At 41.5% G+C, this 25,382-nt stretch overlaps 1 protein-coding gene across 2 annotated transcripts in view; it reads left to right on the top strand.

Annotated features, from left to right (window-relative positions):
• LOC140200362 (slit homolog 3 protein-like) overlaps positions 1-25,382 on the top strand; it is a 669,401-nt gene that overhangs the window by 66,796 nt on the left and 577,223 nt on the right. The window contains exon 3 of one of the 2 annotated variants that reach the window (XM_072263583.1): positions 863-934. The exons of the other annotated variant lie outside the window; for it this stretch is intronic. Coding sequence (XP_072119684.1) covers positions 863-934 — 72 coding nt within the window. The remainder of the gene's footprint in view (positions 1-862; positions 935-25,382) is intronic. 2 annotated transcript variants of the gene reach the window in all.

Raw genomic sequence — 25,382 nt, 5'->3', positions numbered from 1 at the left:
CCTCACACCCTGTTATCTTAGTACTATTGCAATTTAAAAAAATTGACTGCTTATTCTCTTATAGTTCCCTATTCTTGTGCTGTTATTAAATGTGAGATTCAGTTTGCACAGCTGACCAACAGCATGATGTGCTAAAAGGGTAGGAACTTTTATCACTTACTAGCTTTGTCAATTGCAAGAGAAGAGTGATTGAATCTCAAGTGGAGTGTACAGTGTAACATGCCCCTCCCCCGGAGATAGGTTCGTGCCCACCTGTCCTTGGGAACATTCGATGACAATGGGTACATTGGGGGTTTTCCAGGAACAGTGCACCACTCCCCACCCCCCCAGGAATTGACTTTTATAGACAGTAATTATCATATTTTAATTAGAATTTGAATTTGTTCACTCTCTTGTAAATACTTGATGTTTGCATTTTATGTATTTTTATGTGAATACACCTTTGTAGTTTTGTAAAAACAAACATCTTATGTTAAGGGCCATCGTTTTGCTTTTCCTCACAGGAAATTTCCAGCAGAACACAAATGGAAATTTAGAAAGTGAAATCTAGAAATTTAGAAAAATAATTCTACCTTCTTCATACAGAAACATGATCCCAGTTATAATGGCCCTACCTTAAATTTATGGAATTCAGGCTGCTGAGTACAGACTGGGATTCGAACATGCGGTTTTCTGGGTCTTTTGATTTACTATTATTCTACATCAATCACAAAGGTCTCATGGCTCTCATCAAGATATCCATTATAGCCTTGCTAGCTAACAGCATAATGATATTAATAATTTAAATTCATAATCATTACATTCTTTTGGAAAAAACACATAAATAAATAAAAATCGAAGCATTGCATATTTTGTTTTGCAGGCACCTTGAGGAGAATCAGATCAGCATCATCGAAAGAGGGGCTTTCCAGGATCTGAAGCAGTTAGAAAGACTGTAAGTGACTTTGCACGGCCTCAGTCATGAACTTCTCCTTGACATATACTTCATAGTTTACACTAAACTTTTCAGCTCCTTGTAAAGTGTTCATTCCTGAGGTAGGGAAGGTAGTCGGAGATGCTGCTGAAGGTCTGGGGAATGAAGTATGTGCTAGAGTTTACTAGACTAATTGTGTTTATGTCAAAGCAAATTCCAAACTACCACAGGCCTTCTCTAGTCTCTGCTATCCATGCTCAGAATCTCATTCTTCTGTGATTGTCTTAATGCTTGTTGCTGCTTCATGCACCAGTGTGAATCTTCAGTATATTTCTGCATCCTCCCTCCTCCCCCGTTACGTTAGTCTCTGTGACCTAGTCCATTGGAACCCATTGATGTCCTTTTAACACTACCTTACCAAGTAATCCACTTCTTCGACAGACCGATTTATTGATTGATTTTCACTGGTAAGTGTGCTCTTCATGTTTTTTTGTGATATTTGTTGTCAAATATAACCAAACTTTAAAGTAAGTGACAGATTGGTCTTAAATGGAAGGTCAGCTGTAATTCTGTTTAAAATTTCACTATGCTCTATTCTCGTCGTTGGGCCTAGGAATAGCATAAATTAGAAACAGATAGTTTTATCAGAATGGAATCTTGTTCCTTGTTTCACTTTGATTTTCATGGAGCATTGACTGTGGAAGAGTTACAAAACTATTAGTGGCCATTGGTCATAGTGAACATGAGTTTTTGATACCTGAGATTAAGATCTCAAATCGATTGTTGTAGTGAATAACGCACAACAGATTATTCAGAAAATACTGAAAGTAACCCACTTCTTTTCAAATTGAGCATTGAGTCCACATTAATATACAATAGAACTTTTGAGATCCCTGTCTAATGAAAAAAAAAGTTACTAATGGGACATGAAGACAGTCTAATTTACTGCTTAATAGCTAAAATACCTAATGATATTTTTGCAGTGAGAATTCCAATTTACATATTACTCCTGGTTCATTGGGACATTTCCACTTCTTTCCCTTCTGCCAAAAAGTCCTTTATGATCTTTTTTTGATACATGTACATTGTGGACTGTCGATTATGAAAATGGAATTGGGAGTTTGTGGTCTTCGGTGATTACACAAACAAAATATAACAAAATGTTTACAACACAGAAAAGACTTGAGTGGTGTAATGGCACATCTCAAAGAGCCACTGCTTCGCATCACCAGATACCTGGGTTCAATCCGGACCACAGGTACTATCTGTGTGGAGCTTACAAATTTTTTTTGTTACGTCATGGGTTCCCTCCTATTCCCAAAGATATGCACGTTGGCTGTTGTGTGTGGGTGAGCAATAGAACCTGACATGAGTTAAAGAGAATGTGAAAAATAACGTAAAAGAGGATTGTGGTAGGGTTTCTGTAAATGAATGGTTGATGGTGTAGTCTCAATGGGCAGAAGAGTCTGTTTTCATGCTGTAAATCTCCATAATACAATAATTAAGTTAACCATATAACCATATAACAATTACAGCACGGGAACAGGCCATATCGGCTCTTCTAGTCTGTGCCGAACGCTTACTCTCACCTAGTCCCACCGACCTGCACTCAGCCCATAACCCTCTATTCCTTTCCTGTCCATATAGCTGTCCAATTTAATTTAAACAACAACATCGAACCTGCCTCATGTTCATTGTGGCTTTTTAGTTTCATGCCACCCTTCCACCTTTCTTCACCAAACCCATCAATGCATCCTTTCTCCCCTTCTTCAATTATCTACCAACCATTTACTAAGCGCATCCATACTCAACCATTTCCTGTGGGAGTGAATTCCATGTGTTAACATCCCTGTTCTGAATAGGTAGAAAAGATATCTTTAAATTAATTGATGGGTTTATTGACAACTCTTATATTTTTGGTCACTTGCTATACTCTCACACTGAAAGGGAGAGCTCCTCATGTCAACTTATCAAACCCTGGTGTGATCTTTTCTCTTTTCTAGAGACCAAGTGAGCATGATACAAACTTAGCATCTTTTCCTTTAAAAGCAAATATGTTAAGAAACCTAGTTGGAGTCTTTGAGAATAGTGCCTCAGTGAGATTGCAAGGGATGTTTATCAGGATCAGTGGGTTTTCAATTATGTGGTGAACCTCCACAGGTTTTCAGAGATTAATGTATGATAATAATATGTAAAATACTGATAGAAAAGACAAAGCTAAGGCAAGAATATCCATTTTTTCAGCAGCACTGGTGTTTTAACCTTGAGTGCACTTCCTGAAAGTTATGGCTGCAATTTCAATGCATAAAATGAAGTTGGATAGAACTTTGAGAAGGGAAGTATTCCAAAGCTCTGGGGAATAAAGCAATGAAATACTCAGCTCACACACTAAGTCATGAGTCAGCTTTCTGCTTTATGGTTCTCGATCTCTTCAATACTAGTCCTTCCTAATGCCAATATACTTATCTAAGTTCTATGATCCTATGAATATAGATTTTGGAACGAATCTTAAGAAAAAACTCAAGTTCTCAAAATATGATGGCAGAATATAGCATTAATGGTAAGACTCTTGGCAGTGTGGAGGATCAGAGGGATCTTGAGGTCTGAGTCCATAGGACACTCAAAGCTGCTGCGCAGGTTGACTGTGTTGTTAAGAAGGCATACGGTGCATTGGCCTTCATCAATCGTGGGATTAAGTTTAAGAGCTGAGAGGTAATGTTGCAGCTAAATAGGACCCTGGTCAGACCCCACTTGGAGTACTGTGCTCAGTTCTGGTTGCCTCACTACAGGTAGCAGACACCAACAGAATCAACAAACTTATTCGTAAGGCCAGTGATGTTGTGTGGATGGAACTGGACTCTCTCATGGTGGTGTCTGAAAAGAGGATGCTATCTAAGTTGCATGCCATCTTGGTCAATGTCTCCCATTCTCTACATAATGTACTGGGTGGGCACAGGAGTACATTCAGCCAGAGACTCATTCCTCCAAGATGCAGCACAGAGCGTCATAGGAAGTCATTCCTGCCTGTGGCCATCAAACTTTACAACTCCTCCCTTGGAGGGTCAGACACCCTGTGCCGATAGGCTGGTCCTGGACTTATTTCATAATTTACTGGCATAATTTACATATTACTATTTAACTATTTATGGTTCTATTACTATTTATTATTTATGGTGCAACTGTAACAAAAACCAATTTCCCCCTGGGATCAATAAAGTATGACTATAACTATGACTATGGAAGGACGTGGAAACCATGGAAAGAGTGCAGAAGAGATTTACAAGGATGTTGCCTGGATTGGGGAGCATGCCTTATGAGGATAGGGTGAGTGAACTTGGCCTTTTCTCCTTGGAGCAACGGAGGATGAGAGGTGACCTGATAGAGGTGTACAAGACAATGAGAGGCATTGATTGTGTGGATAGTCAGAGGCTTTTCCCCAGGGCTGAAATGGCTAGCATGAGAGGGCATAGTTTTAGGGTGCTTGGAAGTAGGTACAAAGGAGATGTCAGGGGTAAGTTTTTTATGCAGAGAGTGGTAAGTGCGTGGAATAGGCTGCCGGCGGTGGTGGTGGAGGCGGAAACAATAGGGTCTTTTAAGAGACTCCTGGATGGCTACATAGAGCTTAGAAAAATAGTGGGCTATGTGTAAAGCCTAGGTAGTTCTAAGGTAGGGACATGTTAGGCACAGCTTTGTGGGCCGAAGGGATTGTATTGTGCTGTATGTTTTCTATGTTCTATGTTCTATGCTCTAAAACATGTATTGCAGAAATTCTGACAGCTGAGATTTGGTAACTAATACTTTATTATTTTATGACAGAATTAATAAATAGTGATACCATTATCTTCCAGTCTTATTGCTTGAACTTGTATATAGCAAGTGAAACAGCTAGTGGGAGAACATATAACAGAAATGGAATCCCTCCCAGCCACTTATTATCAGATTGAAAATGTAATGTCAGTTTGACAGGGCGATCTCTGTTATCTGTGAAACTGAAGCTGAACCTTCTCCTGATGGGTCATGCAAGTTGGCTGGTAATATGGGTTAGATGTTTAGTTTCTGAAGGTTCTGTTTCAAATATATGAACATGTTCTCAGCATCGATGTCATGCTTCTAAGTTTCTTGAGAAAGAGAAGTACTGCCTTTCCAAGACAGGACTCTCACTAGTCTCAGAACCTACCATCAGGGATCAATGATATAATGTACTGAATTTTATCAGGCACTAGACATTGAGAGAACACCAAATTATCCCATAGCATCAGGAATCCAGAAACTGTGAAGATCAGTTCAAAATTCCTGTTTGCAAAACTAAGCCCAGCCTTACAATCCTCTCTAGAACTCTCACAAATAATTGAGGGTATCAGTAATGGTGGTATGCATAATTCCAGTTCTATTGTCCTTATCTTCCTAATAAACACTTGATTTTATAGTGCTGTTTTTGTGGGTGGATGCTTATATAGAATAAGATAATAAATATAATTTTTTGTAGAAAACTGAAGATGCAAAGTAATATTTCACCTTCTGTAAAATCTTCTAAGAAAATGCAATTGTGCAGTGTTCATAATAAATTAAATTAGATAAAAAATCAGCTTTCTAATCAATATCGTATTATTATATTTTACATGTTATTCACAATATACTGTATGGAATACATATTAACAAAATATATGAAGCATTATAAATAGACACTGGTTGTTATTAAATTAATATACAGTAGCTCTGTCTGTGTGATTCAAATATATATTTCCTGAACTGATATAATAGGCAAGTCTACATTAATTAAATTGCCAGATCTCTGTAGAATATTTGCACAACATTCCCTCAAGGTATGGTTTCTTATTTATTACTTTTTTGAGGGAATCTAACGAGGCCAACATTTGTTGTTCATCTCTAATTGCCCTTGAGGTTGGGTACTACTGTTATTTACTACCGTTAGAGTCTATCTTCTACAAAGAACATATTAAATTCCACACAGAACTGACTCAACACCAAATTAATTCATTCTGTGTTGTAATCATCATAAGTAGTAACCTAGTCAAGGAGTTAACTACTCGTAACCAAATATTGCTCCATTAGGAGGGACCTATAATCCACCATATTCTACCATGCAAGGAATGATTTATGATCAGAGATTAAGGGAGCTAGGGCTTTACTGTTTGGAGAGAAGGAGGATGAGAGGAGACATGATAGAGGTATACAAGATATTATGAGGAATAAATAGAGTGAACAGCCAGGGCATCACTGCTCAGTACAAGAGGACACAGCTTTAAAATAAGGGATGGGAAGTTCAGGGGGATATTAGAGGAAGGTTTTTTACTCAGAGAGTGATTGGTGCGTGGAATGCACTGCCTGAGTCAGTGTTGGAGGCAGATGCACTACTGAAATTTAAGAGACTACTAGACAGGTATATGGAGGAATTTAAGGTGGGGGGTTATATGGGGGGCAGGGTTTGAGGGTCGGCACAACATTGTGGGCCAAAGAGCCTCTACTGTGCTGCACTATTCTATGTTCTATGAATACTTTTATTTCTTCCAAATTAGAATAAGAACACAATGGGTAATTATTATTATTGATATTTTTATTCCATAAGTCTCCAAAGTCTGCATGGATGTCAAGCTCCAAAATGCCATTGCTGCTACAGTTACAGAAACAGTTTTAATTATGAGGAAGAAGATCCAAATTAGCTTTATTGACTACAAAATTTAGAATGGATACCATTAACCTTGAAAAGTTCTAACTTAATTAACTGAATTACTTGTTTAGACTGTATTTCTGTAAGTATTCTCAATTGGAATATCAATAGTATTGGAGAAGATAAGCACAGCAAACCATCACGGCCACACTGGAGAGCCCTGAGTTAGTGAGTACCAAAAAAGATGCACTATCAAAGACATAGGAACACAGGCAGGCCAGTATCAAGCCCATTCTGATTTGATAATTGCTGAGATAAATTCATCAAACATTTTCATCACACTCAAATATCCACTTGTATATTTGCTTGACTAAAATTTTCAAAATCAGCTGTTTTCCTTTTCCAACCAGACTTGGCATTAACCACAATCCCATATTCACACACGCTAATGAGTACAACAATATGCCCACATGCTTATGAAAGTCGAGCTTTTTTTCTTCTGTACACCCAGAATCTCCATTGTCCTTTCAAAACCGGCTATCCATGACCTCACTTTAGAAGTTTGCATTAAAACAGGCTCTTATTCTGACTGAAGCCCATGTTCATTTCAACCTCTGAAGAGCAGGAATTTCACAGCTGCTGACTCTGTCCCATGTTTTCATTTTCTCTTCTTGTTTACAAGAGACATTTAGCAGACTGGTCTGGAAGGATAAATCATCAGAGCTGAGCTCCTGATAGGCTGCATGGAGGATGATATACAGCAGACCAGGCCTGGTTGTGGTAAACTCTGAATGACATAGCACCCAAGCTGAAACGTTTTGCACATTGTTTACGGGATCCTTTTCTGGTGAAAATGAAAAACGAAAGCATTGCGGATGCTTCTAGGATGTGACCTCGTATTGCAAACTTGCAGTGCCTGGGTCCTTTTCTGAGAAAATAACTTTATTTTATTTAAAATCTCTGGCTGCAGACACTGTTTGGACATTTACATTTAAAATAATAAGGCTCGCCTTCAGTGCTGAAGTAGAACAGTGGTTTGGAGCATAGCAATTAGAGTTCTGTTATTGAGAGTGAGAAGAGATCAGTGCCAATGCCTTTTACCTGTGCTTGACAGCATGTGGACTTGTGATAATAAATGGGAATCATTCCCATGATTGTAAGTGGTTCTTCATTAATGCCTTATTGTCCTTGTTTGGTCTTTGAAAGACATACAGTACAGAAACAGGTCCTTCATCCCACCATGCTCATGCCAACCATCAGCAGCCATTTTCACCAGTCTTACACTAATCACATTCTAATTTTGCCAAGCATACATAGACTTCACACAGCCAACACAGGAGGTCAGGATGGAACTCAGGTTAGGTCGCAACACTCATTGTTTTTCTGCCTCCGTTTCCAAGCTGACAACATTTCTTGGTCTGTCTTTAAGTTTAATTTTATTATATTGCTTATTTATTTGGTGTGTTCTTATGCATTCTCAATGCGGCTGAATGACCTAGAAAATAAATCTATATACAATTTGAGGCAAGCTTATGTAGCTTTGCAGCAAAGCATACCTTATCTATTGAGGATAGTCTCAGTAACGATGATGGTAGAACTATGGGATTGTCATTAAAATTTCATCTGGTTTTCTAATTTTCTTCTGGGAAGGAAATTGCCATCATTAACTGGGCTGGCTGTATGTAGCTCAAAACATAACAATCCAGTTGACTCATTACTGCCTCTGAAATGTCTCGGTTTGAAGGGCAGAACAATGGTAGGTATACCCCATGATTGAATTAATAATTACAAAAAAAAAGTTCCAGCTTCCCCAGTGGCTCTATGAAAAACTATAGCATATGGGTAGATATAAACCATACTGACAGGGGAAGTTCTAACCTCTGTCCCAAGACAACACTGGGGAAACTGATCACAGCAGAGGTAACTGGTGTACCTCAGAATGATCTAATGGTGGAGCAGAACCTACTGTCAAAAGTTTCCTCTCTTGAACAGCACTTCATATGGTGGTGAAAAGCCTGTTTGAGGGGAGAGGCAGAGTGGTGTTCTGCACCACTTCAAACTAGGAAGTCCTGAATTTTCCAGTGAGGTCCTCACCACTGTCATTCTGAAACTGCTGTGACCTTTGACTCCTTATAGAGTACAGCAGTTGAAAGCCAATTTCCTGCACTTTCTGAGAGGAGGTTAATAAAGCCAGGCTTGTTTTGTCTGGGAAAACTTAGATTTGATCAAAGAGTTTTGAAGAGAGTATATAAACTGATTTGGTTGTACAAAAATTTATTTTACTGTGAGTGTGACATTTATTCTGTAGCCAAGAAATTTATCATTTTCCAGCATTAAAGCAGTATCAGCAATCTCCCGTGCGCTGTTTTAAAAATGTTATATGGAAAATTGTGAAATTATCTGACACCGTATTAAAATCAATATTGGAGGCTTCTTTGGCAAGCCTGTCTCAAGAATAGCAGGATTTTAGGGTCAAATTTCAGGGGTGTCAGTGACACCTTTTCTCAGAGCTCTCGTCTCCTGATTTTACTCTCACAAGTCAGTGAATATGTTGTAAAAAAATCACTCCCTACTTTGCACATAGTTTTCTTCTTCTGATTGTTCTTTCTTTCCTCCCTTTCTATAAATGTATACCTCAGATAAATATTATGTGGAAATTTGTGACAAATATGACTAATATGATATAAATATGATATGTATGTACAGTATATGAAATACAGCTTATGGAAATGTTTGTTTGAAGATGAACTTCAATAAAAAATAAATTACAACAAAAAAGGAAGTGTTGGGAAGGGATGTTGCATGCTCCAGTGAGAGGAAGGATCCTCCAGAGGGAACAGAGAGCCCAGCACAGCTTTAGTTGTGCACACGCAGGCAACTTCCCAATACGAAGGGCATTCTTGCTGTGATGTTGCCAGGTGCAACCTCAATGAACACTTACACTTTGAGCAGCTATAACTTCAGCAAAATGTCCCTTCTATGTGTGACTGCAAAAGGGAAATTTCCACACTTTACCATTCTTTTCATCCTGTGCAATGCAGAAGTGAATAGCAGATAGTCATATATGATATCTTCTTCGGTTGTCCATCGAAATCCGATGACGATGTCCACTCCTTTAGCGGTGAGATCTTTGATGACTATACAGTCCTATCCTGGACCCACAAGCTCTATTGCAGGTGGGACATGTATATATGGTAGTGGTGGCGGTAGTCGTGGCAACCATGGCTGCATTTCTCCTGGCTCTCTTCTGCTGTCTTCTGGTTGTTCTTTCCATCTCCAGAATATGAACCCCATCCCTACACAGCTGTTGCCAAGTGGTAGGGTCAGCAGCAACATCCTCCAGGTCCTCGCGTCTAATCTTGCACTTCCTTAAAGCATTCTTCATCTGATCCTTATAGCGCTTCTTCGGTCCTCCAGCTGAGCGTTGACCATGATGTAGCTGGCCATATAACACTCTGCGGGGTAGCCGACATGGGGGCATCCTTATCATGTGCCCCAGCCACTGCAGCTGACGCTGGGTGACCATGGCCTCAATACTCCTGCAGTTGGTCTTTACAAGTATTTCAGTGTGAAGCACCCGGTCACGCCAGGTAATTCCCAGGATGCGCTGGAGGCAGCTTATGTGGAAGCGCTCCAAGGACTTGATGTGACAGCTGTAGGTTACCCAAGCTTCACAGCTATAAAGGAGGGTGATGACACAGACTGCTTGGTATACGGTGACCTTTGTGGAGGGACGAAGGCTCCTGTTCTGAAAGACTCTACGCCGAAGTCTCCCAAAGGCAGCTGATGCCTGTTTAATGCGGCTCTGGATGTCGTTGTCAATGCTGCTATCCTCAGAGAGAATGCTCCCCAGATATTTGAAAGATGGCACTACTGACAGCTTTTCATCACCAACAGTGACGGCAGATAGAGTGGGAGGGACACTGGTACTCCATTGGCAAACACTTCTGTCTTGGTGGTATTGACAGTCAACCCCATCCTGCTGTACGCTCTCACTGCCACAGCAAGGACAGTCTGAAGATCCTCCAGAGTATGGGCCACAAGAGCACAGTCGTCTGCATACTACAGCTCCAGGACCAGCTCTCTACGGAGTTTGGTAGCTGCGTGGAGTCTCCTGATGTCAAAGAGGTTGCCATCTAATCTGACATCCACTGCCACACCACTGCTGTCTTCAATCTCATTGTGGAGAAGCTTGGTAACACACAAGAGGAAGATGTTAAAGAGCACTGATGCTAGTACACACCCCTGCCTCACCCCTGTGTGTACAAGGAAGGGCTTGGACTCTTGTCCTCCTATGGTCACCCATGCAGTCATCCCATCGTGGAACTGGCAGAGGATGTTAACAAATCTATTGGGACAGCCAAACCTGAGGAGGACATCCGATAAGAGCTTTCTTTGCACAGTGTCGAAAACTTTGGAGAGGTCGACAAAGGCCATAAACAGGTCCTGATGTTGCTCCCAGCACTTTTTCTGAAGCTGCCGGGCTGTAAAGAGCATGTCGATCGTACTCCTGTTCTTCCTAAATCCACACTGCGATTCAGGCAGCATTGACTTGATCAGAGATTAAGGGAGCTAGGGCTTTACTCTTTGGAGAGAAGGAGGATGAGAGGAGACATGATAGAGGTGTACAAGATAATAAGAGGAATAGATAGAGTGGATAGCCAGCGCCTCTTCCCCAGGGCACCACTGCTCAGTACAAGAGGACATGGCTTTAAGGTAAGGGGTGGGAAGTTCAAGGGGGATATTAGAGGAAGGTTTTTTACTCAGAGAGTGGTTGGTGCGTGGAATGCACTGCCTGAGTCAGTGGTGAAGGCAGATACACTAGTGAAGTTTAAGAGACTACTAGACAGGTATATGGAGGAATTTAAGGTGGGGACTTATATGGGAGGCAGGGTTTGAGGGTCGGCACAACATTGTGGGCCGAAGGGACTGTACCGTGCTGTACTATTCTATGTCTATGTCTATGACTTGGTGATACTGCTGATGAGTCTCTGAAGCATCACCTTAGCCAGGACCTTTCCAGCAACAGAAAGGAGTGATATACCCCTGCTATTGCTGCAGATAGCCTTGTCACCCTTGTTCTTATAAATGATAATGATGTTTGCATTTCTCCATTGCTGTGCAATGTTCTCATCAGTCCAGGCCTTGGTGATGTACTGGTAGAGGGTGCGTATACACATGTACCCTCCGTTCTTCAGTAACTCAGCAGGGATATTGTCAGTGCCAGGGGACTTGTTGTTCTTAAGGGAATGGACAGCTGATAGAACCTCCTGCAAGGTTGGTGGTAGACTGAGGTCGTGGATAGGAAGAAGTTCAGGCAGTTCATCCAGGATGGTGGGGTCTGCGTCAGAGTCCTGATTAAGCAGGGTGTTAAAATACTCAGCCCACCTCAGCAGAATGGTATTCTGATTTTTCAGAAGTGTTAGACCATCTGCTGTTTTCAGGGGAGTACTGCGTTGATTTACTGGACCGTAGATGGTTTTGACAGCGTTGTAAAAATTATGCATGTCATTATTATCGGCAAAGGACTGGATTTCATGTGCCTTTTCAGTCCACCACTCATTTTGTATGGCCCGTATTCTCTTTTGCACTTTCCTCCGAGCTGCTGCCAGTGCTGCCTGATGCTGGTGGATGACGGGTTGTCTAAAGTTGCCCGGTGTGCTTTGTGCACGTCCTTAAGCCAGTTGTGGATGGTGTCTGAGTTATCGTCAAACCAGTCTTGGTGATTCCTGCTCTTATGGCCGATGGATTGGGCTGCTACCTCATAGAGCACAGAGCTGATATAGGTCCACTGTTGTTCCATGGTATTTTCTGAGCTCAGACAAGGTTCCAGCTCCCTTAGTGTCTCAGCTGGGATGCGTCAAAACTCAGTTCTTGCTTCTGTGTTTCTCAGGCGGTTGCAATTTAGCTGCTTTTTATTGGATTTTTGCAGCCGTAAGCGGGGACGCACTTTCATATGGAGCTTGGCCACATTCATACGGTGGTCGGTCCAGCACTCTGCACCTCTCATGGCACGGGTGATGAGAACATCCTTGATCAGACATTGGATGAAGCTCTTTGCCGGATCCCTAAGAATGATAAGATTCTTTTGCTTTGGGACTTTAACGTGAGGGTGGGACAGAACAACAGGATATGGAGTGGAGTGCTAGGTATGGCATGGTATTGGCAGGGTGAATGCAAATAGCATGAGGCTACTTACTCTTTGCTCTGAGCATAACCTTACCATAACCAACACCATTTTTCAGCAGAAGGCAAATATGTAAGACATAATGTACCAGGGACAGCATGCAAGGATGCAGAAAAATATTATTTGAGAGTGTGGATGTCCTTGACTTTAACTTTGGGATCAATACAGGTATTTGGCATTTGTGGTCTTTACATATAGAACATAGAACATAGAATAGTACAGCACAGTACAGGCCCTTCAGCCCACAATGTTGTGCCGACCCTCAAACCCTGCCTCCCATATAAGCCCCCACCTTAGATTCCTCCATATACCTGTCCAGTAGTCTCTTAAACTTCACTAGTGTATCTGCCTCCACCACTGACTCAGGCAGTGCATTCCACGCACCAACCACTCTCTGAGTAAAAAACCTTCCTCTAATATCCCCCTTGAACTTCCCACCCCTTACCTTAAAGCCATGTTCTCTTCTATTGAGCAGTGGTGCCCTGGGGAAGAGGCGCTGACTATCCACTCTACCTATTCCTCTTATTATCTTATACACCTCTATCACGTCTCCTGTCATCCTCCTTCTCTCCAAAGAGTAAAGCCCTCGCTCCCTTAATCTCTGATCATAATGCATATTCTCTACACCAGGCAGCAGCCTGGTAAATCTCCTCTGTACCCTTTCCAATGCTTCCACATCCTTCCTATAGTGAGGAAGTATCACAGATGAAAGTTAGAGTTACCTTGTGGAAGGGGCATACCAAAGAATCAGAATCAGAATCAGCTTTGATATCACTGGCAATGTCATGAAATTCATTAACTTTGTCGCAGCAGTACAATGCAACACAGGGTAATATACAGTGGTGCTAGAAAGTTTGTGAACCCTGTGGAATTTTCTCTATTTCTGCATAAATATGACCTAAAATGTGATCAGACCTTCATACAAGTCCTAAAACTAGATAAAGAGAAGCCAATGTAATACACAAAACAAACACAAAAAAGACGTTATTACTTGTTCACTTATTTACTGAGAAAAATGATCCAATATTGCATGTATTTTTTGGAAAAAGTATGTAAACCTTTGCTTTCAGTAACTGCTGTGACCCACTTGTGTAACAATAACTTCAACCAAGCGTTTCCAGTAACTGTTGATCAGTGTAGGCTTCGTTTTCCATGTGAGAGTTTTAGTTAATGGCCCTGTTTGGCTTAGCATTTATTGTTTTCTTTTCCCTTTAACACTCTTCGCATTAAAGTCTGTGAGCTATCGACTGCTTCAGTGCCTCACTGGCACTTGGGCCCTATCTACATCGGGTGACAGCACGTTGTGCTCTTGGTGTGATCTTTGCAGGATGCCCACTCCTAGCAACAGTACTGGGTTTCCACCATTTGTAGACATTTTCTCTAACTGTGGACTGGTGAACACTTGGGTCTTTAGAAATGCTCTTGTAGACTTTTCCAGTTTCATGCATCTCTACAATTCTTCTTTTAAGGCCCTCTGGAAGTTGTTTTGATCAAGTCATGGTGCACACAAAGAGATTTTTCTTGAGAGCAGCAGGCTCTGTCAGTAGCCTGACTTTGTGTGCTTTTTTATTGGACAGGACCCCTCTACAACCTACACCTTCAATCTCATCTCATTGATTGGAACACTCGACTCCAAATAGCGTCTGCAGAAGACATTCGAAGGGTCTCGGCCCGAAACGTTGACTGTTCGTTTCCACGGATGCTGCCCGACCTGCTGAGTTCCTCCAGCATGTTGTGCGTGTTGCTTTGATCCCAGCATCTGCAGAGTGTTTTGTGCAGAAAACATTACCCCAGAGGTTCACATAGATTTTCTAACAAATATATGTAATATTGGATCATTTTTCTCAATAACTAAATGACTAAGTATAATTTTTTTATGTTTTTCATTTAATTGGGTTCTCTTTATCTAGTTTTAGGAATCACATGAAGATCTAATCACATTTTAGGCCATATTTATGCAGAATAGAGAAAATTGTACAGGGTTCACAAGCTTTCTAGCACCACTGTAGAAAAAAGAACTGTGAATTACAGTAAATATATATATATATATATATATATGTGTGTGTGTGTGTGTGTGTGTGTGTGTGTATATGTATATGTGTATATATACAATGGGTATCAAGTATGAAGAACTGGTCATCACTAGGGCCTGACATGACCCTGGCTGAAGAAACTAACAGCATTACATACACGGCTGGCAGCTCAAATGAACCATCTGCTTGAAGCAGGCTCCCGGCCTGACTGGCTAACTCAAGGAAAAACAGTACTCATATTGAAGGGTCCTCACAAAGGGGCAACACCATCAAACTACTGGCCTATAACCTGCCTGTCCACAACATGGAAGCTCCTATCAGGCATCTTAGTCACCATGCTGAAGGAACATGTGCGTACATTCCTGAGCCCTGCTCAGAACCAGAGGCTCCAAGCACCAGCTACTGGTAAATAAGCAGTCAGTCATGTGAGACTCCAAGACCAGGCAAACCGACCTAAGCACAGCCTGGATTGACTATCAGAAAGTACACTACTCAGTGCCCCACACATGGATGCTGGAATGCCTGTCTCTGTACAAGGTCAACAAGACACCAAATACCTTTATCAAGTCCTCTATGGGCTATTGGAGGACAAAGCTAGAAGTTAACTCAAAGCAAATAGCACGAGTGACCATCAGATGTGGAATATACCAGGGTGATGCACTATCTCCACTGCTGTTCTGCAGAGGCTTGACCCCTCTCAGTCAGATCATCTCAAAGTGTGGATATGGGTAGAGGGTCAAGACCATCAGCCACCTTCCGTCCATGGATGACATCAAGCTGTATGCAAGGAATGAAAGAATCATTGACTTATGAGTCCACCTGATGAGAGTGTACAGCAAAGTCACCAGGGTGTCATTTGGACTGGAAAAGTGCAGCCGGATGGTAGGGAAAAGAAGCAAACTCATCATGACTGAAGGAGTTGAGTAACCTGAAGGCCACATACCGGAGGTACAGGACAGCTACAAATACCTGGGGATCCTGCAGCCCATGGAAGCCACAATGAGGACACAAGGATGGCTGCAGCATCCAAGTACCTCCAAAGAGTGAGACAGATCCTGAGAATCTAGCTGAATGGGAAGAACAAGATCAGAGCCATCAACACATTCACCCTATCATTCATCAGATATCCAGTCACAATAGTGTGCTGGCCAAGGAACAAACTAGAAGCCGCAGCCATCAAGACCCAGAAACTGCTAACAATACATGAGGGATTCCATCCAAGGTCCAACGTTGAGTGACTATACACCGGCTAGAATAAAGGAGGGTGGGGACATGGAAGTGTCAAGGCCACAGTCCTGGAAGAAATGTGAAATATCCATGAGTCTGTCAGGAAGATGGCCCCTAAGGACGACCTGTGAGGAGAGTACCTTAGACAGCAGGCAGGGGACATGGAAATGGAAGTGGGTGAAGCAGAGCCAGAGGACCAGAGGCCATAGCAGGACAAACCACTGCACGCGATATACCATTGCCAGATATCAGATGTAGCTGACATTAAAAAGTCCAACTGATGGCTGGAAATGGCAGGCTGAGGGCCAGCACAGAGGCACTGCTCATGGCTGCACAAGAACAGGCGCAGAGCACAAGAGCAATGGAAGCAGAGGTCTATCACAGCAGACAAGACCCAAGATGCAGACACTGCAAGGAGTCCACTGAAACCATCCAGCACATAATAGCAGGGTGCAAGATGCAGGCAGAGACAGCATACACTGAGTGGCACCAACCAAGCTGCAGGAATTGTGTACAGGAATGTCTGTGCTGAATATGGATTGGACACTCCCAAGTCCAAATGGGAAACACCCAAGTAAGTAGCGGAGAGAGACAGAGCTAAGATCCTGTGGGACTTCCAAATACAGACTGATAAACGGGTACTGGCCAAATAACCAGACAGAGTAATACTGGACAAGGAACAGAAAAAAGCAATAATAATAGATGTGGCAATCCCAAATGACAGTAACATCAGGAAGAAAGAAACTGAGAAGCTGGAGAAATACCGGGGCTTGAGGAAAGGATGTGGAAAATTAAAGCCAGAGTAATCCTGATGGTGATAGGAGCACTTGGGCTGTGACACCTGGATTGGGAGAGTGGCTCCAACAATAACAAATCCCAGGAACAACATCAGATATCTCGGTCCAGAAAAGCGCATTAGTAGGAACAGCAGGGATACTGTGCTGAACCCTTAAGCTCTCAGGCCTCTAGAAAAGTAAATAAATAATGATTTTAGAAAATATATATATGTAGTGAGGTAGTGTGTGCCTTCAAACTTCTGTACCTCCATCCTGATGGTAACAATGAGAAGAGGGCATGTCCTGGGTGGTGGGGTTCTCAATGACGGATGCCACCTTTTTGCGGCTCCATTCCCTAACAATGGTTTGGCTACTATGGAGGCTAATACCCATGATAGGGATGAATAATCTTACAACTCTTTTCAGCTTACTTTGATCCTGTGCAGTACGCCATCTCCTCCCATACCAGATGGTGTGATTACAAGGTGCCTTCTTCTGTTGTCTTTGTGGAGAAGTTTTCAGGCACCATCTCTTTTTCTGATATGTTTTTTACTTCAGTTTCCATCAGATGAGCATGTGTCAATTTTGTATGGCAGCTTTTGGCATTTCTGACCACTTCATTTTGAGGGGATAGCTGATCCCACCACTTAGGGGTGTGTTTCCTAGGCCCCAGTTTGGATAGGTCTACCTGAAGTTTGTTGGACAGAAGTATATAAAGGCAACCATTCGAAGGACACACCACAATTAACAGCACACTGACAATGTCTCCTTGTGAGGTGACAAAACGCTTACAAGTAAATTGCTGAGATCCGAGAACATCTCAACCCAAACATCAACCACCCGAGCTACACATCTTCTAAACTATTTCCAACTTTAACTCAGTCCAATTTGAGCTTTCAGAATTATTAAAATATGGTTTTCTGGCAGCAAAGAGACTAATTAAGACCAGCACAGTGCAGAACCTCACCAAATGCAAATTTTGGGTATTGAGTTACGATTACTATTATTAAAGTGAGCTGGAACCAGAAAATTATTAAGAAGTACATACCCTACTAACTACTGATGTTAGCTTTGCTAAAAAAGGGGGTGTAAAATTGGTTCTGCTTTAGGATGATTTTTGTCCGTATAATGCCATATTTTTCTAGCATTGCGAAATTCTCAGCCTAAATATAAATGATAGTAATTCTAATGTGAAACCTTTATCATTATGCGGATTAATAAAAAGGTTGTGAGGCAATTTTATGTTAGAGCTTTGATTCAGAATAAATTGAAATACAGAAGTTAATTTACATACTAATCTGGCAATCATTCTACGGATAAGGTTAAAATTTCTAGTCAAGACTGAGGTGAGAGACTCAGTCTTTGGGAATGTGTGAGGAAATAAATTCAATTCATCACCATTCCGTCAGGACGTAAATATAATCCTCATATTTCTGATGACATTGAAGGTCTTCAATTTTCCTAATCATCATTTAATTAACATTTACCTAAATGAACCTTGGGAGGAATCATCCTTTATAACTATAATGTGCTATTAGAGATGAGAACACTGAAGAATTTTTAAAGAAAAACTGTAAAAATTCATGCTCTGTCACTTTATAGAAGAATGGTGAGATGTAATGATTAGTTTCCCACAGTAATTAATTTGAGGGCCTCCACTTTTTAAATGTATGTGCTTAAATGAACATGCCAAATGTATGGTTGTTGAATATGCTGCTTTGCACAAAATTAGGGAGGAAAGAAAATTGCAAAGAGGACAGTAGGAGGCCACAAATAGGTTGGTTATGTGAGTGGGTATAGGTTTGGCTAAAATATGGGATCTAATATGGGACTGCCCTGGTTGGGTGCTCTTTCACTGGTTCTGTTAAAATTACTATTCTCTAGATTTGTTGAGTATGCCCAGAAGAAAATTAATCTCAGGGTTGTATATGGTGACATATATATACTTTGATAATAAGTTTATTCTGAACTGACAATTCAAAAGAAGTATATTATTTCAACAGTGAAAGAGAACCACATTTTGAGATGCAGAGCGAGTAGGTTATGCCAATACAATTAAAAAGAAACATCTCATAGATTTTTATTGTTCATCGCAAGAATTGAGTATTATTGGGATTGACTACACATAAGTGAAGTTATTCTTCGGTTACGTTGGGCATTGGTGAGATAGCATTTGAAGTTATTCGTCTCCTTATTTAAGTAAGGATATGAATACATTGGATGTAGAAAGGATTGTGGGAGCAGAATTATTAAGTAATTTAAACTCAGATACCGATGAATTCTCCATAAACGGGGAGTTGAAAGATTATCAGGGTAATGGGAATATGAAGTTGAGGGTGTAAGCAGACTTGCAATAATTTTACTAAATGATGGAGCAGGACTGAAGGGGCAAGTAATCCTTGTTTATCATTTGTTTGCTTTTGTATAACACTTGAGCTGGACAGACTTGTATATGATCTGTAGGTTTGGTTATTATAACAGTTCTTCAGCAAATTGTTTAATTCAATTGCTTCAGTCTAGTATTGTAATATCTACACTGGTCCTACTTGCCTGCATTAGATTTACATCTTTTGGTGCCTTGCTATTCAAGTACCTGTCTGAATGCTTCTTACTGTAGTGATTGTATTTAGTTCTACCTACCTCTTCTAGCAGAGAGTTTCTGGTATCAGCTACTTTCTATGTAAAAATAAAACTTTCTCCTCAAATCCCCTGTAAAAAGACTTCCTTTCAATATAAACCTTTATCAACTTGTTTTGATCTGATAGATAGAAAAAAAAGATTTGGAGCCTAAGCCAGAGGTGGCAAGATGACGTGGAGACAACAGAGCTGCAGTGAAGAAGGTGATAATTGAAAGTCGATAAAAGATGCTTGATGAGCCTACAGAACCAAGTGGGGGCAGGAAAGAATCTGGGGGCTGGGTTGGATGCAGTTAGAAGGAATGAGGGAACAGAGAGAATCTTGTTGGATCAGGAGGGATGTGGCTATCCAAAACTGGAGAACTTCATGTTCATGTCATTGGGATGTAGACAACACAGATGGAGTGTCCTAGTTTATATTTGGCCTCACTCTGACAGTGGTGAATTTCAAAGGCAGGCAGGTCAGTGTGAAAATAGGAAGAGGAGATGAAATGGCATCAACCAGAAGTTCAAGATGGCCATTGTGGACAGAGCACAGGTGCTCAGTAGAAGTGGTCGCCAAGTCTATGCTTGATCTTCTCAGAGTGGAGAAGACCACATTAAGAGCACTGAATGGAAAAACAGGGGTTGGAGGAGAAGTTAGTGAATCTCTGCCTCACATGAAAGGGCTGTTTAGGTCCCTGGGTGATTGTGAGGGAGGCAATATAGGAGCACGTTTTGTTCAGAAGAAGGTGTCAGCGATGGGGAGGGATGGTGGAGGGAGCAATGAGCAAACCAATAGTCACATTATGTCCCAACTTTTATATTCTACACCCCAACCTAAGAAGACAAGCATGCTACATTCCTTCTTCATTCTATTTGTTTTACCACTTTCTGGGAACTATAATCTTGAACTCCAAGGTCCCTCTGGTTTTCAATATTCTTCAGCACCTTATATTTACTGTATATGGCCATACTTCCACCTCACTTCCCAACAATCGAAATGCATTACCTTGTATGTGTTGGGATTAACTCTCTGCACAATTTCCCATCCGATTTATATATTGCCTTAACCTGCCAAGGACAAACATTATCAGTAATTTGCCTCACAGAAAGTCACACATCTGCAGATATTGTTCTTTCAGCTTTCCCAATTCTTGTGAGCGATTTTCTTTTGTATTTCTTCATTTCCAAGCAAAGTACTATCTCTTGCCAGTCTTTTCCCCCAGCAAAATACTTCCATCATCTGGACATGACATAAAATGAAAATGGACTGCGGAATCTGAAATAAGTGGCAACATGACGATATCCGTACTCAGCGTGGTAATGTGCTCTGCAGAGTATTCCGTCACAAACTGATGGCCTTTGAAAAAGTGTATTCTTTTCATCCATCTGGTATCTAATCTGATTTATTCTATTCCATTGCAATGCAATCAGATTTGATGTCTAGGTACATCACCTGATGTAAAGTGACATCGTGTAGATTGGCATTTTTGACCTTAAGATACGGGAGCAGAATTAGGCCATCTGGCCCACTGAGTCTGCTTCACCATTTCATCATGGCTGATCCATTTTCCCTCTCAGCCCCAATCTCCTACCTTCTCTCTGTATCCCTTCATATTCTGACCAATCAAGAATCTATCAGCCTGTGCCTTAAATATACATAAAGACTTGGCCTCCACAGCCAACTATGGCAAAGAATTCCACAGACTCACCACTCTCTGGCTAAAGAATTTCCCAGGTTTTATCCTTAGCTCCGATCTCAATTGGTGCTACAATGTGGATGGTATTCCTAGTTTTAGCTTCTCAAAGCAAGAAGATTATTTAAAAAAAAAGAATTCCTGTTCCTAAATACTGTTCAGTATTTCTTACATCAGGTGAGGTGGAGACATGTTTGAGGTCAACATGGTTGTGCAGGCAAGTGTGCTTCAATGTCATACACTAAATGCAGCGATTTACTAGTAAGTTTCTTCTGCCTTTGGCAGAAGGTAGGTATAATATGAAAAAGTCCCAGGTGTCCCCTCCATGACAAAAGGCAGCTGGGTACAAGACTCTTTCACTGTAGCACAAGTGTGAATGGGCCTTACATGTAACAAATACAGAACAAACATCCTCCTGCAAATTGTCTCACCACACACTTCCTCCCACACAGTGAGAACACATACCACCAGGGGCGTATCTATGGAAAATAGTGCCTATGGCAAGCACTGAAATTGCACCCCTGTCCAAACATCTGACTCCCATCTTTTAGATAACTTTGCCACAATATCAGCTCAAAAATACAAGTCAAGCTCGTTAATCTTTTAATTAACAAATTATGGCACTACATGAAAATTAGAACTGCACTTTCCTTGCTTTCACTGATGCAAATTGGTCTATGATGTGAGCAAAGTCAGTTTTTTCTCTTTCTACACTCAGCAGAGCAAGATCACAGAGTCTGCCTTGACCCATGGAGGCTCTCAGATACAAAAGTATTAGTTTTAACTTGCTGAATGATCTCTGACAGCTGGCGATGGAAGCTGCAGTGGTTAGCATTATCTGAATAGCAATGCAAAGATTGGGGAAGACGTCCTCATCTCCATACTGAACAATAAATTTAAGAAGCTCTTCAGGCCTTGATATTTTCATGTTGACCCGCCTTGATAGCAACATTCTACAATCCAAAATTTTTTCATATAGCTGCTGTCCATCAACATCAGAGCTGTACAATTCGCCCAAATTTTCACACTTCTTCTTTAGGTCATTACTGTCGGCGCCGTAACACAGTCCCTCGGCATCGAGAAGGAACCCAAACTTGGCGTCAGTGTTGTGCAAACAAGCGAACCTTTCATCCATTTCTCTGTGAAGACGGTCAACTGTTCCCTTCATGACTCTTTCCATTTCCTCCTTAGCTGTTAACCCAGCGTCTCTCGAGTTCTCATTAGCCATTCGTTTCTTTTGTCTCTGACGTCTTTCAACTTCAATATTCCATTCTTGATAGAGACCGACTCCTTCTTCGAGTGACTCACTGACCAACACCTCTTTCATCATAAAAATGATCTTGGAGGGTTTTCAAATCCAGGGCAGCATCGTGGAAGTTCATGCTAGGATCCTGCAGCCTCTTTTGAATATGGTCAATGCGAATGAGTACTTTGTTCCAAAATCCTAGAAAAATCAGAAAATCGTAACTCAACATACGGTTGTACAGCTGCCTTGCATCACTTCTTGTTTCACTGGTCTCGTTTTCATTGTCTATCATGTCCTGGAGAACTTGAAGTATCTCCTCAAGGTACTTGTTGACGGGCTTCACTGCTTCTGTCCTTGCTCTCCACCTGGTTTTGGACTCCGATTTAACAAACACAGGCACGGTATTTTTGAGTTTTTCCCAGTGCTGTGTTGAATGAGAGAAAAACACATAGAGGTCTTCGATGGTTCCAAAAAACGTGACCATCGTTGTATCCTGCTTGGCTGCATGTACACCCACCAAGTTGAGTCAGTGATTGTCGCAATTCATAAACACTGCCAGGTTGTTTTTCTCACTTATTCTTTGATGAACACCACTTCTGTGTCCAGCCATCACAGCAGCGTTGTCATAGCACTGTGACCGACAATCTTGTAGCTCCATTTCATCCTTCTCTAGCTGTTTCAAGATGTCTTCAACCAAGTTCTCAGCATCCTTCTGGCTTATTTGGATAAAACCAAGGAAGGACTCTCAAACACGGACTGTTTTTCTCTCAAAATCAACTTCCACATACCTCACTACTTCTGACATCTGCTCACGGTGTGCCTGATCAGGAGTCGAGTCGAACATGAGACCATAGTACTTGGCTGTACGAATGCTTCTCAGTAACCTCTGGTAAACAGTAGATGCCATCATGTGGATGAATTCGTTCTGGACACCCGGTGAAAGATAAGACGTGGATCCAGGATGACTTTCCAAATGAGTGAGGTGTTCTTGTATGACAGGGTCAAAGATGGTGAGTAGTTTCAGTAAGGCAAGGAAATTTCCCACATTGGAGTCATTGTCTAGCTGAAGTGACTCCCTGTGTCCTCGCAAAGCCAGGTTCTGAGTCACAAGGAATTTTATGCAGTGAAGGATTCTCATCAAGATATCACACCACTTCTGCTTTTCCTTCTCAACCTGTGACTGAAATACCACATCAATAACTCCTCTGTTTCCAGCTAAGTTTCTTTCCATTTCCTTCCACTGTGTGAAGCATTCCTGATGATTCTTGACATTTTCATGAACACTGATCTTTTCAAGTGCTTTCCACTGGTTGAATCCACTTTCCTGCTCCAATGAGGATTGATGGTCTGACCGGGAATAGAGAAGACAACATGCAGACTTTTTAGAAGGGGAATAGACCAGCCATGAGCGAGTTACTTCCTCATCACGACCACTTCCCAATTTCCTCTTGAACCAAGTTTTATTCATTGAGCGGTTATTTGTTGGTAGGAAAGGCCCCTCACTGTTCTGGAAATACTTTGAACCCAGCTTTATTATTTCTGTTCTCAACGCGTCAGTCAGAATTGCTTTTCCAGTATCCTTGTCGAACTTCAGAAGTCCGATGTCGCGCTGTCCAATCACTTCTGGTATGACAGTTTGAGGCTCTTTGACACCACCCAGTTCACTCGGTTCAGTGTCGTCAGGTTCAATCTCGTCAGGTAAAATCTCGTCAATAAACTCAACATCACTACCACCACCACCGTCTTCCCCTCCTGTCATGTCCACGTCCTCTGTGGCAGCCTCACTTTTAATCTCGTCATACTCGGATTTATCTGACTTGACTTCCTCCTTGGCTTGTGACGCATTTGTACTTGATCCACCTTCGGATTCTAACAAAAATGTAGCAGGTGCAGGCGACTCCATGGAACGTGTCAAACTACTTGTTCTGGGCTTTTCAAAAAAGGGCATGAAGTACTTGCTCGACTTCTTGGCTTCCTCCGCCTCCAACTTTCGTCTCTTCCATCCTTCAGATCCACTTTCCTTCTTCTTCGTGAAGAAATGTTTCATGGTCTTCTTACACAATGCTCTGAAATAAGGCCATCCTAGTGCTTCACACATATGATAATTAAAGACAGATCATACATCTGAAGGAAATTCTTTTTTCACTATCTGAGGATGGCTTGTCTGATTTTAGTAGAAACTGCTCAGCGGCCCCCCCTTCAAGTGATGCCCAGGGCACGTGCCATACCATAGATACGCCACTGCATACAACATCCCATATTTCAGCAACTTTGAGGCAGACATTGATGATAAAAATCACTATTGCCTTTAGTGTACCAGTATAACGTTTACCCATCAAAAAACAAAAGGATTTTTGAAGTTCAAGGCAGCATATATGGCATAAAGCGCATAATCCCAGTGGATTATCAGCACCCAATTGCCCACCATTGAGAACATCTACCATAAACGCTGCCTGGGCAGGGCAAAAAGCATTATCAGGGATGCATCTCACCCTAACCATGGACTTTTTACTCTCCTCCCATCCGGTAGGCACTACAGGAGCCTCTGCTCCCGCACCAGCAGGCACAGGAAGAGCTTCTTCCCTGAGGCTGTGACACTGCTGAACCTCTCATCACAGCGCTAAACAGTATTGCATCCGTATTGTACTGTCTCAGTACTTCTATATTTGTGTGCTGTAGCACTTTTTAAATTCGCAGTTATTTTGTAAATAACTTTCTTTGCATTTCTGGTCAGATGCTAAATGCATTTCATTGGCTTTGTATCTGTACTCGGTACAATGACAATAAAGTTGAATCTAATCTAATCTAATCTAATAATCTGTGAGGCAGCCATGATCCCTGTTATCCTGTATGTTTCCGAGACATGGGCACAGCAGCAGGCACCTCAAAACACTAGAAAAATGCCACCACAGTTACCCCTACAAAATCCTTGAAATCTACAGGCAGGCTGTATGAACCAATTTTCCAAGCCAACACCTCCAGTCCTAATTACACTCAAATTACTTTGATGGGTAGGTCACATCTTTGACATGCCCGACATCAAACTTCTGAAGCAA

Source organism: Mobula birostris, chromosome 7 (genome assembly GCF_030028105.1).
Source record: "Mobula birostris isolate sMobBir1 chromosome 7, sMobBir1.hap1, whole genome shotgun sequence".
Lineage (NCBI taxonomy): Eukaryota > Metazoa > Chordata > Chondrichthyes > Myliobatiformes > Myliobatidae > Mobula > Mobula birostris.
Note: the sequence above shows the minus strand (reverse complement) of the source record. Positions and strands in the feature narration are given on the sequence as shown.